Below are 15,950 nucleotides of genomic sequence, written 5' to 3' on the forward strand. Positions count from 1 at the left end.
CAACAGATAAAAATATCCATAAACAAAGTTGTCCATCTTCCTTTGGACCATCTCCATCTACCTAAAGCTGAAGTTAGCATCTCTGCTCTCTGCTACTTCAGTGAAATCCAGACAAATAAAAGAAACAGTTGGACTATAAATAGCCATGCCACAACTGATTACTCCTGTCACATTATGTGCCCATGACTCAGAGGTTCTGAGGTTCTCAGCTGTGGGTTCCTTTGGGGTTTATCCAGAGTAGTTAATCCAGGGATGTGACTAACCATCTGAAGCGTTTAGCCTCTGTGTAATTATTGTTTATTTGGGCTTATTTTCATTTAAAAGGGGGAACTGACTTTTACTAAGAGTTTGTGCAAACATGCAATGATTGACCAGTCATGTAATGGGGTTAGTTAAGGTCAGGAAGGGTTTATTTGCCCATGTTTTCCACAATATTGTAGGTTGGCCTTCTGGCCTGAGGTGAACTTCTGTTACTCCTCTGACATTATTGCTGTTCTCCAAACCTGTGGCTCAGCAGAAACCTGCTGCAGCTTCTCTTTAATCTTAATCCAGCCTCTCCAAAGCTTCAGCTTTCCCGCCCTCAGACTGCTGCCTGTCTGTCGCCCTCTGTGGTTGAATAAAACCATTCAACAGGTAGACCAACATTAATCATGATGTCTGAACTCAAAGGGATCGGTGACGGGGAGTCTGCAGGCGATCCTTATTCACAGCTCTGTTTCATCTCAGGCTGGACTTCAGGAATTACACTGGCATCTGCTTTCTTTGGTATCCATTCAATGGCTGCTGGGGTTGGACAAGTAATGAGTTTTGAGGCCTGGCACCAGAGTTCTGATGTCAGAGACAGTGGATATCTGCTGAAGAGCTTTGCAGAGACCCAAGATGCTCTGCAGCTTCACATATTGCAAGAGGAACTCTTTACCAAATCCTCTTCTGACGAATGACATTCTTCATTATGACACAATTCTTGCCTTTAGAAATAGAGGCAACAGCTTAAAAAGGCACAGATTTCCTCAGTTACTCTTCTATTCTCTGTACTTTCCCATCTGTTCACAGTCCAGCTTGGAGTTTAAGGACTTTTTTGGTTCTAGTAGCCTTTATTTCGCAGGAAATTGACAGGAAAGAGGACTGTGCGAGAGGAGGAAGACATGGGGCAAAATGTTCATCCTCATGAATATTACTCTCAGATTAGTTTTTATTGCAAATGATTTTATGCAGTTAATGATTTTCATAAGGCAAAAGCTGTCCAAACCACCCTGGCACTACAGAAAAAAGTTATTTCCTTTACAGCGACAAGAACAGGAAACATCAAGTGTTTGTGATAACTTGTAATAACTCTATCATCAGCAGTGAAGAATTTTGGCCGACTCTTCTGTGCAGAAATGACGTCTTAACCATCATGAGGACAGCGATGTCGTCGTGGAAACATCGTCTGACATACAAGCATTCAGGAAGTGATGTTAGTTCAACCACATTCAAGAGTGGTTGGATGTGAACGGCTCCTTTCAGGTCACACTAGAGCCTCTGAATGATGGTTTATGTCTGACTTTCCTTCAGCTGATTTATTACAGTTCAGTTACAAACTGTTTCTTGTTTCTTCCATTTGGTTTTTATTTCTTTTGTTGTACATTTCCAACTTCCATATCATGGTGTTGACAGTTTTCTGTCCTGATCTTTAGTCTTTGTGTGTTTTCAGTTTTACAAGCTGACTAGGAACAACCAACATGTTCTTGGTTCAAATCCGTTCTGTAGTCGTGATTTCAGATCTTTTGAGTTGACAGATTCTCGTGGGGATCATCAGTCTTTATTCATCACTGAGTGATTCCATCATTTCTTTCTGCTGTATTTTATCTGATTGGTTGTTTTGTCCATAATTCATCCTGATGACAAACAGAAGCTGAGCTATTGGACCACATTAAGTAGGACAATGTGATGTCATATGTTGCTATTTCTACCTCGGGGTGTTTAGCAGACATTGGACAGAGTGATGAATCAGAACCTAGAACATTATAACAGAACCAGCTTCTCCAGAGTTGATGTACCCTGAAGGTCGAGCTAACTGCTTTGTTTCCAGGTAAACACCACTTTTTAGCTCCACATGGTGGAGTCACTTTGTTCAGAGTAGAAAAATCTTTTTTTTTTCTGACAACACTTCAAATATCAGTAACCATCCATCTTGTTCTATTGATTCTGTGATTTTTCTCTCTGAGTTTCTGTCTTCACCAGGTTGTGTTGTTTCATGTGAACTTCCATCTTCACATGAAACCAGCGATCTCAGCCACTCTTCCCTCATCATGCTCTTCCAGTGACCCCTGCAAGCAGCTGCTGCTGCTTAGACTTCAAAGAGCGATGAAGATCTCCAGCCACATATTTTCTATGTTTTACTAATTTTCTGTTCTTGCATGCAGCAGATATTGATGAAAATCCCTTTAGACTTTGTGGCAGCGACTGAGGCGGAGAGCCCAGCATCTCAGAGCTCAGTGGGTCCAGGGCAGCAGAGGAGGATCAGAGGAGGATCGATGACTGAAGCCAACAGTTTGCTATGGAGGGGCTGCAGAGCCCGACCCAGACAGTTTCTAATAAACAGAACCAGAAGACGAGCCCAGATCAGCAGCAATGATAACCACTCACACATCCCAAGAAATATAATGTCTGCAAGCTGGAAGAACAGAAACAGATGGGATTAGTGAAGGAATCTGCAACAGGAACAAAAGGAACAAGTTTGAGAAAAAAGCTGAGCAACTTCTCTGTTGTTCTCCAACTCACTGGGATTGTTTTATAAAATAGATTTGACAGTTTCTAATAAACGTTCAAACTAAACATGGAATCAGTGGGAGGAAGCTGTGGAAGTGCAACACACTGCTGTTCTACAGATAGTTCTTCTCCACTGAAGCTGACAAAATGACATTGATGATCTATTACTATTGAATGCTATTTAGAGAGTGTTTGTACAGACTCAGTGTGTTCAACAGAACCAAAGTGTTTCCTTGCATTTATCTAAACGCTGCATTGATTCATATAAGAACACATGGATATAAACTACAGCAGCAGACTGAGCTCCCAGAAGCAGATGTGGCTGTTTAAATATTGTGGTCTCCTCTGAATCACTTAACAAAAGCTCCAAAGTGTTTCACTTTTAAAACACATTTGGCAAAAGAAGCATCAAAAACAATCTTTATTTTGATCATCATAGATTCCAGACTGTAGGAGAGCAAGAGAAGGTTTGTTTGGATGAACTTGTGATGATGTCATTGATAGAAACAAGAAGCTCAAGATGAAAGTTTCCAGGTAAACAGAAGAAAGAGGACAAATAAAAGCACTCTCATCAACACAGGCTGACTTTTCATGTGTTTCCTCTCAGATTATCTGATGGAGCAGATCTGAAACACTATGAGCTTTTTGCTACATGTTTCTCTTTCTATAAAAAAAAAACCATTTACTACCAAATGGTATAAACTTACTACCATTAAAACCATGTGTAGTAAGTTTTCTATAGGACAGATGATAATGTCAATATTTTTTTATTTGAAGAAAACAGGTGGGTGTAACCATAGTAACAACAGCATCGATGGGAGGTAAAGAGATAAAGGAGCAAAGAAAGGCAGATGATCTTCTTGATAACAAATGTGTTAAAAAAACTTTGGTTAAACTTCAGATGAAGATGAAGTAGAAGGATTTTATTCTACATGCTGATCTCTGACAGACAGCATGTAGACCAAAGAGTTAAAATCACAAACATGCTTTAAAAATGTCCCTGCAGAAAGAGACTTCTTGCATTACGTCATCAGCTTCCACATCAACACAGTCTGTCCAACAATCTGAGCTGCAACTTAAACATTATTTTCCAGATAAATTCTGTCTGATCTCCACAAGCTGATCAGGTTTTCTACATGTTACATGTAGAAAAGGCTAATAAGCTTATCCTTATTAGTGTGATTATCCACATTAATAAGGATAACCAGCAGACTGAGGGGCAGAGAGATGGCATTCCCATGAATTTCACACAAAAATAAACAGAGAGAGGAAAACAAAGGAAAGACGGACAGCCTGAGTCCAATTCAACAGAGAAACTAACATCCTCCTTCTTGACTAGAATCACATGAGTTTGGGGGAGAAGGTGAGCAGCAGACTAACATGTCAGATCCTCTTTGTAAACTTGAGATAAGAATAATTTATGACACATTTAGCAGGATTATCATCCCATTCATCAAAGCTCCAGCAGCACATTTCCCTCCAGCAGCTCCAGAAAACATGCAGCTCCCTAAACAAGGCTCTTTAGTGAAAAACAGGATGCCTGAGAAGTGCCAGGGTTGCTTTATTTACCAGCCTGGTGGCGTGTTATTCAGACGGGGCCAAATAAGGTCTCCTGAAGAGCAAAGCTAGGCTAAGATAAGCACGTCTCTCTTTGCAGCCTTTCTTCCAGCTCCATCTCTCCCTCCCAGCTGGGATCTCTGGGAATATAATCCAGCACTTATTAGACATTCCCTGACTGAAGGAACATCAAAACTTGCTTAGCGTTTGAAAACTGCAGAAGGAGTTCTGAAGATGTTTCCTTTTCCCAGGTTTCCCAAGTTTTACACTCAACTGTGGAGGCAAACAGGACAGACAGACGGCTGTGTTCAGAAAACCCATGAGGATGAATCTCCAGGTACTCCTGGTTCCTCTTTAGGCTCATTTAATCAAATCTCCACAAGAACAAAACATGAGAGAAGAATCAGATGAAAACACATCGTGTCAGGGTGAGAGGGGAACTCAGTGCAACTAAAGGGCAAACGTTTTTCTCATTTAGATTAGTAAAATCCTAAAATACACACCAGGACCTGGCAAAAGCTGCATTCTGGAAAACATTCAGCTGCAAATGAACAATAATTACGGTTTGCATTTAGTAATTTTCAGCAATTTCCTTCACAAAGCTTTTCTTATGAAAGAGGCTGTTTAACACAAGCAGCTGTCTGAATCTGTCTGAATGGATGTATGGCTTCAACAAGCAATTCCCAGAACTTTGGAGGCAACATGCAGGCCAGGAGGAAGGCAGCTTGATTTGATACACAACACAAAACGAGGCTCATCCAGAGGAAAGTGGGAGATCCTGAGAGTGGACATTAGATCACACCGAGAGGCTAGTTACTCCTTCAGGAGTTTTGGTTGGAGTGCATTTCCCCTGTGAGAAGCAGCTCCATCATTTCTGGTTGTTTTCATTATTCATCCAACAGGAGAAGAAAAAAAATATGATCTCACTAAATCATAAAGTCCAGAGTTAGAGCAACACACTCAGCTGTGGAGATGGACAAACTCCCAAACAGTGAGTTTCCTCTGGACTCAGACAGGTTAGTATCAGCATCCCTGTTCAGAGGAGCTGAGATGAAGTTCAATCTGACCAATGAGGCGATCTGTTTTATGTTTCCATGTCTGACATTCAGATAAACGGCTGAGCTGCTGCAGCTACAGGGTCTTTGGTGATTAAACCCTTTAAAGTCCAAAAATACCTTGTGGTGAGATGTTGCAACTCTGAGCTGCAACACTAATAACAAGCACACACACACACACACACACACACTACAAAGGAGGAGTGTTTCACACACTAAAATAGACACATAAAGGAATGGTCCAGTTTTTGTTGCGGCTCAAACTCTAAACACATTTGATTTCAGCAGCTTTTGTAAGCTGGGTTGAACTCTGAGAACAGCTGAGGTTCAGTTCAGGTGACCCATCATGGCTGATGCTTCTGAGTTCAAGTAAACAGTTCAATGAACATGGGAACATCTGGCTTCAGCTGCAGAACCAGTTCTGAGTTTAGAGTCCAGTTGGTACTGGGAGACCGTTTCACACACTTGTGGTCACAGATGGATTTTTATGTGGAAGTTTTTCTGTAAAACCTCATTTAATGAAAGGATCAGACAGCAAGGTTTTACCAACATGCTGAAACATGAACATTTCATCCTTCAAAAAAGTCTTCAGTCACAGCATCGTCTTAACGTTCAATCTATTTTACTGTGAGACACAATTAGAGTGTGAGGAGTTGAGCAGGAAAATACAGAACTAGCTCCTTGTTGGAAGACATGATGGCCCCAATGAAATGTCTGCTGGATGTAACCAACTGTGAGGAAAATAAACAGAACCGTCGTTTCTCCATCAGTCCTTGGTCTGAAACATATTGCTGCTGCATTCTGCCCTGAGGTAAAGCAACAGCCCTTAGCAACAGTTGCCCCCAGCTACAGTCCTTTGGCTTGTGCTGCAATGGCATCTATGGTCCACTGTAGGGTTGGCACTTTGCACACACTGAACTGTTTGCTTTTCTCAATTCCCATGATGGCTGGAAAGTGGAGACTTGTTTTCACCGACTGTTTCTGCTCCATCGGTCAAAGGCTCTGAAAATAGTCTCAGCCTCTCAAAGTTTATTACTCTGTGTTTTTCACACATCACTGAAACAAGGGCGGCAGGAGACCAAAGCACATTTTCCTCAATGCAGCTATGTTAAAATTAGCCTCAAAGCTGTGAAACAGACTTGAGACTGGAAATGAGCAACAAATTAGGACTTAATGAAGACTCAAGTATTCAGTCAAAGAGGAAGTCCAACTGACCTCGACAACTCCTTCCTCATGCATGGTGATGATGTTGTTGGGCTCTTTGGACAGTTGGTACAGGGCCATGGTTGTGTTAAGGAGGAGCAAATTGTCGTTCGACTCCAAGTACTGAACCAGAGGGCCAACGGCTCCATGTTCACCAAAGCATGCCCTATTGGAGCCCCACATGCAGCAGTGGCCGATGGCCTCGGCCAGGTGGCAGCGAAGTCTGACATCACTCTGCAGAGAGGAGAACAGGAAGAAATTCTTGACCAACAACATCCTCTGGATCAGCTGATATTTGAAGAAACTGGAAGGAAAACACCAACTAAACTTCAACCTGACTGTAAACCAGACAGAATCCCAGTATTCAGACAGTAAAAGCCACTTTGTTGTCAGTAGCGACATGTTCTTACTGTGTTACTCAGCTTGGCCAGCAGGGGGACAACCCCACGATCAGAGAGGACACCCAGGATTTCCTTGTCTTTGGCTAGTTTGGCGATGACGGCGCAAATGCTCGTCAGCACCTCATTGCTTGGTGACTTCAGTAAGTGAATGATCAGCTTCAGTCCTCCGATCAGGAAGAGAACCATTTCCCCGGCGTCCTGCTGTCACAGAGACACACATTAGCTGCTGCTCAGTGAAGGTCAACACAGAAGATGATGCAAAGGAGGGATAGTGATGTGGAAAAGGAGAGGAGGGCAGGTTAAGTTGACCACATTCAATAAGTCTGGATGAAGAACTGGAATCAGTCCAACTCTATCCTGCAGTTTGTTTGGTTTGAGGACCTTTTCTTTCTGCATCCTAACTTGTCCCAAAGATTCTGAAACCAGATTTAGAGATTTAAAGCAACATATAAAACTTTGTTCCACAGTGAGGACTCTGTGCCCTCCAGCTTTGAGTTCCTGGTACCAGCTGGAACTGTAAGACTCTGAACCACTTGTGGTGAGATTCCTACCAAACAGAGAGAACCACAGAGGAAGAGAGGCTGCTTTCAGCCGAACTTGGAGCAGCAGACTGCTGTTTAAAACTCAACGCACCATATCACTGCCATAGAAGAACACATGAATGTGGCTCAGTCTGTAATGTTCTGGGCTTTTAAGATGCAGATGAAATGTCTTTCAAAGCATTAATTTTGAATGACTAAATAGAAAACACAAAGATAGCTGAAGTCAAGTCTGTTGCAACATCATCTATATGTCAGGAGCTGATGCATTGCTCTCTGGTCCTGAATTAATCAAATGTGTACATTTTTCTGGTAAAAATCAAGCAACTTGTTGAAATTCAGCAAAGACAAAAAGCAGAAGTTAATTTGCAGTTTGGCTCGTAAACTCTTGGGGGAGAACTGGATGTACTTTAGTGTTCTCCCCTCCACCAGGGAGCTCAGAGCTGGGATCAGGAGTCAGTGCAGTGTATGGACCCTGTGATTCCATGCCAGAGGATGAGGCGTGTGCACAGTGCAGGCCAGTGAGGGAGCTGCCAGGCCCCCGACACACAGGAAGCTTTTCCTCAGGAATACTGATGATGGCTGGCTGGGAGTCCCTGTGACAGAGGAAGCTCTCTCAAGCCACCAGCTGCCACAGACTACCCAGAATCCCTTTCCTGCCCCAGACTGGCCCCCAGTTCTTAAGGCTGCTGCATTAAGAGGCTGCAATTGGAAAGACATTTGTTGCTAACCTCCCCCTCAGGATGAAATGAAATAGAAAACACATTATCTGTTGTGTTTGATATGAAGAACGCTCTGAGGCTCTTCTCTGGACCAATCAGACTTCTAGGACTTACACTGCTCACATGCAAAGGAAAAATCAACCAAGCATCTAAATGAGCTTCTACAACCAGGCAGATTAATGACACACCTCATCAGGTGGAACTGAGAGGGGTCTGTTTACTTGATTGGAAGGACCTGCTGCTCTGCAGTTTGGCTCATTTTACTGAATAAAATCAGTTCCAGTTAATAACCTACAGACAGTGAAGCTCCTGTAGATATCTGTGTCTGCAGAGCAGCAACATCACTGCATTTATACCACTGTTCTGTCATAAATTTACAACCGATCTTCCAACTCAAACATTTTGGGTTTTCATCCAAACAAAGACGGCAGTAAAGCAGTTGGATCGGGTTCAGCTCGTCACTGCCCCGTCCCATAAAAACACCAAGAAACTGAAAACTTATGAAGCTCCTTCAAAACTGGAATGCAGTTGTCCAAATAACACCTGTTGTTGAGAAGAGAAGGGTAAAACCATAATCCTGCTAATGTGTTTATGATTATTGATAGTGACTGAGCGGGGTCGGATCGGTCTGTTCTGATTGAATGTCTTAAAATTTTTCATGATTTCACTTTTGATGTAACAAAACAGCTCCATATAAACTGAGCTAATGTCTGACAAATTATGTTCTAGCAGATGGTCTGGAGTTTATATTGTAGACACAGATAAATTATAACATGCAGCGTTAATGTCAGTTATAGTGATGTCTAAATCTTCTGTTTTCATGACAGAAAATCAACCAACAAAAGCTCTTAATGTTGAAGTAAATATAGTAGCAGCTAAAATGATATAAACAGTATTTATGGTCATGTAGTTGTTGCAGTTTCATAATGTTTTTATTGGAGAAGTGGCTTCACAGAAGCTGCATGGTCCACCATCTCTCAGCATGTTGAGGGAAGATTTTCAGGAAGGAAATCAGACTCACAGGATATTACATTCTTTCTCTCAGTCTTTTCCTCACTTCATCAATCCCAGTGTGCCAAGGAAGCTCCTCTGCTTCATATTAGCCCAGGGTTCATGTAAGCCTCTGCTGACACAGCTCTGCCTCTGCTGACCTCCCAGCAGAAGCAGCAGCTAGAGAGACAAGCTGGGTGACAGAAACAAGCTTCTGCCTTCTGACTGAGACAATTTAATGTGAAAATCTTTTCTTTACCTTTGCATTCTCGATGCACGGACAAATGGCCCATGCAGCACTAGCCTGAACTTCTGCATTGGGGTTCTTTAGCAGTGACCACACCAAGCGGACTCCGTCAAGCTGGTCAATGATTCTGAGGGAAACACAGAGAATCGATTCATTTTAGAATCAAATCAAAGTGAAGATTTGGCTCCATCAGGTCGACCAGAAGCAGATTTAACAATGACTATAACTAAACAGCATGGAAGCAGAAATTGATTTCAGCACTTTTTATTCACACTTAGATCTTTTGCAGGGTCTGTGGCCCACCCACTCTCAACTCATTCTCCATAGAAATCTCAGAAAAGCTCAGGTCAGAGGTCAACCAGCACACATCTGGATCTAGTTCTTCCTACATGGATTTATAAACAGATGCTGAGACAAACTTTGACTTTATGTTTTGGCAAACATGGGAAACTCCTTTCCTGACTTGGGAAGGAGTTCTGTTTGACTCCTTCCCAAGACAAACAGAACCAGAGACAGGTGGCTCCGTATTTCAGAAAGTCTGAGTGAAGTTTTCTGAAGCAGCAGTTTAATTTCATCTCATTTACATGACTGGTTTCAAACTGGAGTTGCCTCTGAGAGGTCAAAGATTTACACCACAGACCCTCCATTGTCTGCTATAAAAACATGGAACATGTTCCCCATGTGTGCTTCAACTAACAAAGCCACACTGATGCTGTCATAATGACCTAAACACTCCCTAATCACAGTGTCTTCATGACTCCAATGAGCGGACGCTCATCAGGGACGTCCTCTGCTCCATCTGTCTTCCTGCTGCACAGAAATCAGTCCAGAGGGATCAGAACATCAGACTCCAGTCTGCAAGGCTTCTTCAGTCCAGGACCAAAAACTAAAGTGAAGCTTCATATCATCCTACAAAACGGCTCCATCTTCCCATAGTGCAGCTAGGAAACAGATTACAATGAAGCTGCAGCTGACAGTGATGGATTGGAGGGGAGACCACAGACCTTGAAGGCATTAAAAATCCGTCTTCACTCTTGTTCTTCTACTGGACTCATTGGAGGAAGTGTGATGTCATTAACCACACACTGCCTACTGGTGGAGAATGAAAACAAACAGGAGGATCTGATGGAAAATCAGGAAGTGATCATGGAGCTCTTATGAGCTCTGGATGACCTGATTCAGGATCATGATGAGAGAAGAACTGTGGTGACCAGCAGAAGGTCTGATCTGAGAACAGAAACCTTGTTGGTAAAATGATGTCCAGCAGGGACAAACATGTTGCAGCTGATTGGGTTTTAGCACACATCATCAGCAATAAATCATCTAAAACTGGTAATCTGACAAACATTTCTGTCAGTTCTGGGTTGGAATAAATATCTACTGTGAGTTATGCTAATTGCTCTGCAAACGACTCAACATGCATGGAAACAAGTCATCGGGCCAAAGATCCAGACAAAGGTTGTTTGAATAAGAGCTCTGTTAACAGATGGAGGCTGACAGACTGGAAGACCTGCTGTAAAAATGTAGAGTGAGAGAGAACAAGATGATCTGATGTAACAGACGTCTCTGGTTGTGTCAAGTTTACCACAGTCAGCAGCTTTATTTAGACGGGTTTCATTTTCATCCAGCCCAGGGTTTGTTTGTTTGTTTCCCAGTGTAACAGAGTCGTACCACAGCAGAAGCAGCTAACTAACACCATAAACTCACAGGTTCAGTCATTTTTCCGGCCAAGTGATAATTAAGGCGGCTCTTATAGTCTGGAACAGGTTTATAAAAGCAATGAAGTGCAGATGGAAGCTCCATGATGCTTGAGGTTAAATGCAGAGAGAAAGCCACCGCTCTAGACTCTGCTTCTCTGGGTTTTCCAGCCGTGGAGTTTTGGACGGGGCAGGGCTTTAGGCACGTTAGTCTGAGCAGCTCAGCAAACCGCATGGCTATTGTAAAACACTGAGAATGAAACCACAACCATATTTAACACAGCAGCTACAATAAACAAAGCTTTTAAAATCGGTCATTGGGCTAAGGATGAAAGAGACGCCTACCTGCACAGCTCCCAATGAAAACTACAGGAATCTTTCTGAGCAGCAGCCCAGGACAGGTTAATGAGGCTGTGTTTACATCCTACAATTGGTCTCATTTCCTTGTAAAAACACATGACATCAATAAACAGCCAGGAGTGAGTTTGGGCTGATTCACTGATTATGGGAAATAAGCCACTAATCACATTTTAACAGGCGCCTCATGGACCTACTGTAAATATAAGCAGAGCAAGAAACAATTGAAAAGGAAGAAATAAACTTACGCCACGTTGTCCCTTTCTGTGGCACAAGCTCCCACAGTCTTTGCTACATTTACAAGCAGAGCCTGGTTAAATGACACAGAGCAGATGTTGGATCAATAAAGGAGTTAGTTTGAACAAGAACTGCAGGAAGAACCAATGTTGTATACCTGGTTTGTTCCATTGAGCAGGTTAATGAGAGCCCTTATGCCCCCACCGTTGCAGATGGCGGACTTGTTAGCTTGTATCTGAGCAAATTGTCCCAGAGCTCCCACTACATTGATCAGGACCTGTTCAGGCTGATCAGTCAGCAGACCAATCAGGGCCTGCAGAGCTTTGTACTCCTGGAAGCTTTGAGGGAACAACATCAAGAAGAGATGATTGCATTACTATATAATTAAGGTGATTTGATTCATTTATTACAGAAACTGGACAACTAACATGGACTAAAAGTCAATTCAACAGATCTTGTTGCTCTAGAGAGAGAAGACAAAACTGTGAAACAAAACTGAAACTAGTTTAGTTTTCAACCCAGAGGCCAAATTTATTAAAGATTCTAATGATCCAGTGATTTGACAGTCAGACTAACAGTGTGTCTCCTGAACCTCCTCTGTACAGAGCTACATGATCATCAGATGATTGGGTCAAAGGTAAAGATTGTTTTCCCTTCAGTAACATCAACATCTTGCTGTAACTCAGCAGGACAAACTATTTTCCCACGGCTCCTCACAGCCGTCCTCGTCTTTGCTTTGCAGCACCAACCTTGGAAACTTTTCCTCCGTCTTCAACTGTGAGATTTTGCCTTGTTTGTCTTTGCTATAGAGTAGTAAACTATAGTCAACATTCAGAAGGGATATACTGTGGTTCCACTAAAACCTCAGCAACCCTCTGGTGCACAGTTCATTTCTCTGGCTGTTTTTATTCCCAGTTACGGTTGCTGGCATCATAGCCTGTAAGCTATTGTAGACGGCTAAGGTCATTTGGTTCTGGACAGGGTCCAATGAACCACAGCCTCTTCTTCACAGTGAAAACATTGCTAATGGACTTTAGTCCAGTTCAGCATCATGAACAACAATGGTCTTCCTCATTATCTGAGGTATCATCTGCAGCTCACTTCTCTACAATGATCTTGTTTTGATAAATCAACACTGTGTCATGTCTATTTCTGTCAGGTCCAGCTGAGGTAATTGTTTTCTGGCAGGAGTAACTTGACACAAAGCTGCCTGAAGCAGCTCCAACTGAAAACACAGGCCTCTACATGGCTGGAGGCTCATAAAGCATGTTAGAGCAGACAGGAACCACAGAGGAGCTTCTGTGTGAGCAACACGTTTTCATCTTCAGTCTTTTCTTCACCAATTCATCATTATAGAGAATTCATTTTGACTATGAGCTTCAGAGAAGGTCCAAGTGATATTAAGACGTTTCAGGGATCCTAAAATCTCCAGCAACAACCACAGAAACCTGAATCATTAAATCAATGAGGAATATAATAAACAGATCAATCTATCAGGGCACAGACTAACATGGGGGAACGCTGAGCTGCAGTGGGATGAAGAGAAGAATCATTTAAAGAGGAGATTATGTTCTGCTCATGGTCGGCCTGCAGCAGAACTAAGATGGAAGGAAGCCAAAATCTGGAAGGAAACTTCACAATCTTGACCCAACCGTTGCTGCTCTGGCAAACACACTCCAAGACTTGGCAGTCTCCACTTTCCACTGCAAACTTATTGCTTCAGCCTTTTGTTAAAGCCCTTTACAGTATTTCTGTGTGGCTATAACACCTCTGTCCACAGACCCAAGAGGCCACATCTGGACACAGCTAAAAATCTGAACTAAATGTTTCACTGTTTCTGTCCTCAGATTTTATTCAGCTCCTTGTCCTTGGTTCAGTGGGAGGCCTTTAAAAAGTACAAACTGTGACAATGAGCTTTTTACACATTTATGTTTCAGGACATCAATCATTTCTCATTTCATTCCTTCACTAAATCAGTAAAGATTTAACATTTGCTGCTACTTGTCTCAAATCCACAAGACCTCCATCCTGTCCAGACCAAATAAATCAGTCACTAAAGTAAGACTGAATCCTGTCTGCAGGAAGATGAATTTATCTTAATCAAAGACAGAAAATGTCAGCTATTACAGCAGTTAAAATCTTCTAACAGGATTTTCTTTTCACTTGTCAGCCTGTGACAGATTCTGAAAAGAGGGCGGGGCCTTAAAACCTTGTTTGATTAGCAGCCTCTTTCTTCCCGACAGTAATAAAAAATGTCCCCAGGCTGATTTCACTGTGATCTTGACTGGTGGAGTTCTAACAGGCCTTAAATGACATGACAGAGGCCTGTAAAGTTTGCACATCTGCCTGATCCATTGTTAACAGAGGAAAGACTGAAATCTAAAAGTAAACACATCAAAGATCAGAGCTGATAGAATCTGAACAAAGTCTGAACATTTTACACCAATAATCTCTTTAACTGCATAAACCGAGAAAGGATCTGACAGAGGAGAGTGGAAACAATGACACAGTGAGTCGTTCCTAAGCAACGGCTGCATATAAAACTCACATATGAACTGATGCCACATTAAACTGCAGCAGGCTAAACCTCCTGTTCTGGATCCATTGTGTTAATTCTTTACACACTGAGAAACACATCAGCTCAGCAAGCACAGGCTCCAAAGGTTATTGGAATTTGGGGATAAAATGTCTAATTCTTATTAAACCTCTTTCACACAGAACTGTATCAAACACTGTTGAAGTGAGCAGGCAGAGATTTGTTGAAGTCATTAAAAAAAAAAAAAAAAAAATCACAAAAGAAAGGCAGAGAACATGTGTTCTGCATGTCTAACATGGAGTTTTAACATGCATCTCCATGACTCCAGGTGGGACAATAAATAGTAAAGTTGTGTACATACATAGCTACGTTCTCCATGTTGATTGAACACTTCCAAATGGCCCCGGTGGCAGCAGCCAGGAGCTGCTTGTTCTCTGCTTTAGAGAGCAGTGACACCAGAGGCTGCAGGCCGTGGTGGCTGCGGACCAGATCCCGGGTCAGTTTGTCTTCTGCAGTCACTCTGCACAAAGAGATCTGAGAGAGATCTGCAGTCTGGATGTATTCAGTAGCACAGAGATCAGGTGTTTATGTCCATGATATGCTGGAGGGGCTTTGTTTCTTGACTGGCCTGGGAATATCTTGGGATTTCTTTGGAGAAGCTGGGCCAAGTGGCTGGGGAGAGAAAATGGATGGATGTAAACATCAACAATTTTCAAACAGGCTCATCAGTGGAGTCCCATCTCCACAATCTCAGTTGTGTGATCAGATCTTCTTCACAGAGCAGTTCTCTGACTCTGCAAGACAACAGGTACATGTGTTCTCCATTTCATGAAGCTAAAACCTAAATGTGAACCATTTGCCCATTAACAGCAGAGGATCTACTGCTTCCTTTGCCTCCTCCATTCTAACTCTTCAAAGGATTTGCTGGCCCAGCTTCCATCCATCCATCCATCCATTGTCTATACACCCTTTGTCCCTAATGGGATCGGGAGGGTTGTTGGTTCCTATCCCCAGCTAACGTTCTGGGAGAGAGGAGGGGTTCACCCTGGACAGGTCGCCAGCCTGTCGCAGGGCAACACAGAAACAGAAAGGACAAACAACCATTCACACACACACTCACACCTAGTGTGTGTCAATTAACCTGACAGTCATGTTTTTGGACTGTGGGTGGAAGCCGGAGAACCCGGAGAGAACCCACGCATGCACAGGGAGAACATGCAAACTCCATGCAGAAAGATCCCGGGCCGGGAACCGAACCCAGGAACTTCTTGCTGCAAGGCAACAGCTCTACCAACTGCACCACTGTGCAGCCCTTGCTAGGCCAGCTTCATACCTTGTAAAAACAAGAAAAAATGTGATGTTCAGGAGCGATAGCTGGGAAATCAGAAAACAGATCATATGTGTTTATTTTCAGACACTTTGGTCTGGAGGGATTGTCGACATTCTTTAAAACATCGACACCATCTGAAGTCTCTTATGACGAAGGATTTCTGACTTTCCTTCAGCAGGATCAGAGCAGATGCTCCAAGACGAAAACATCCAACTACTATTCTACCTTAGAAGAAATTATTCAAATCAATGTAAACTGTTTAAAAACAATGCTTTCTTTGTCCTCAAGTGTTAACTGAGACTTATTTAACAATCTTTGTTTATTGAGC

The 15,950-nt window shown here is 42.6% G+C and overlaps 1 protein-coding gene across 8 annotated transcripts in view; it reads right to left on the minus strand.

Moving 5' to 3' along the window:
- LOC122824145 (homeobox protein Mohawk-like) overlaps window positions 1-15,950 on the minus strand; it is a 151,071-nt gene that overhangs the window by 17,308 nt on the left and 117,813 nt on the right. For all 8 annotated transcript variants that reach the window (XM_044104406.1, XM_044104401.1, XM_044104400.1 and 5 more), the window contains 6 exons: window positions 14,654-14,964; window positions 11,914-12,094; window positions 11,768-11,829; window positions 9,478-9,592; window positions 6,977-7,165; window positions 6,579-6,800 (listed from right to left, as the gene is read on the minus strand). In XM_044104406.1, the coding sequence (XP_043960341.1) occupies window positions 6,579-6,800; window positions 6,977-7,165; window positions 9,478-9,592; window positions 11,768-11,829; window positions 11,914-12,094; window positions 14,654-14,670 (786 nt within the window). In that variant the 5' untranslated portion in view covers window positions 14,671-14,964. The remainder of the gene's footprint in view (window positions 1-6,578; window positions 6,801-6,976; window positions 7,166-9,477; window positions 9,593-11,767; window positions 11,830-11,913; window positions 12,095-14,653; window positions 14,965-15,950) is intronic.

This window comes from Gambusia affinis, linkage group LG21 (genome assembly GCF_019740435.1).
Source record: "Gambusia affinis linkage group LG21, SWU_Gaff_1.0, whole genome shotgun sequence".
Classification (NCBI taxonomy): domain Eukaryota; kingdom Metazoa; phylum Chordata; class Actinopteri; order Cyprinodontiformes; family Poeciliidae; genus Gambusia; species Gambusia affinis.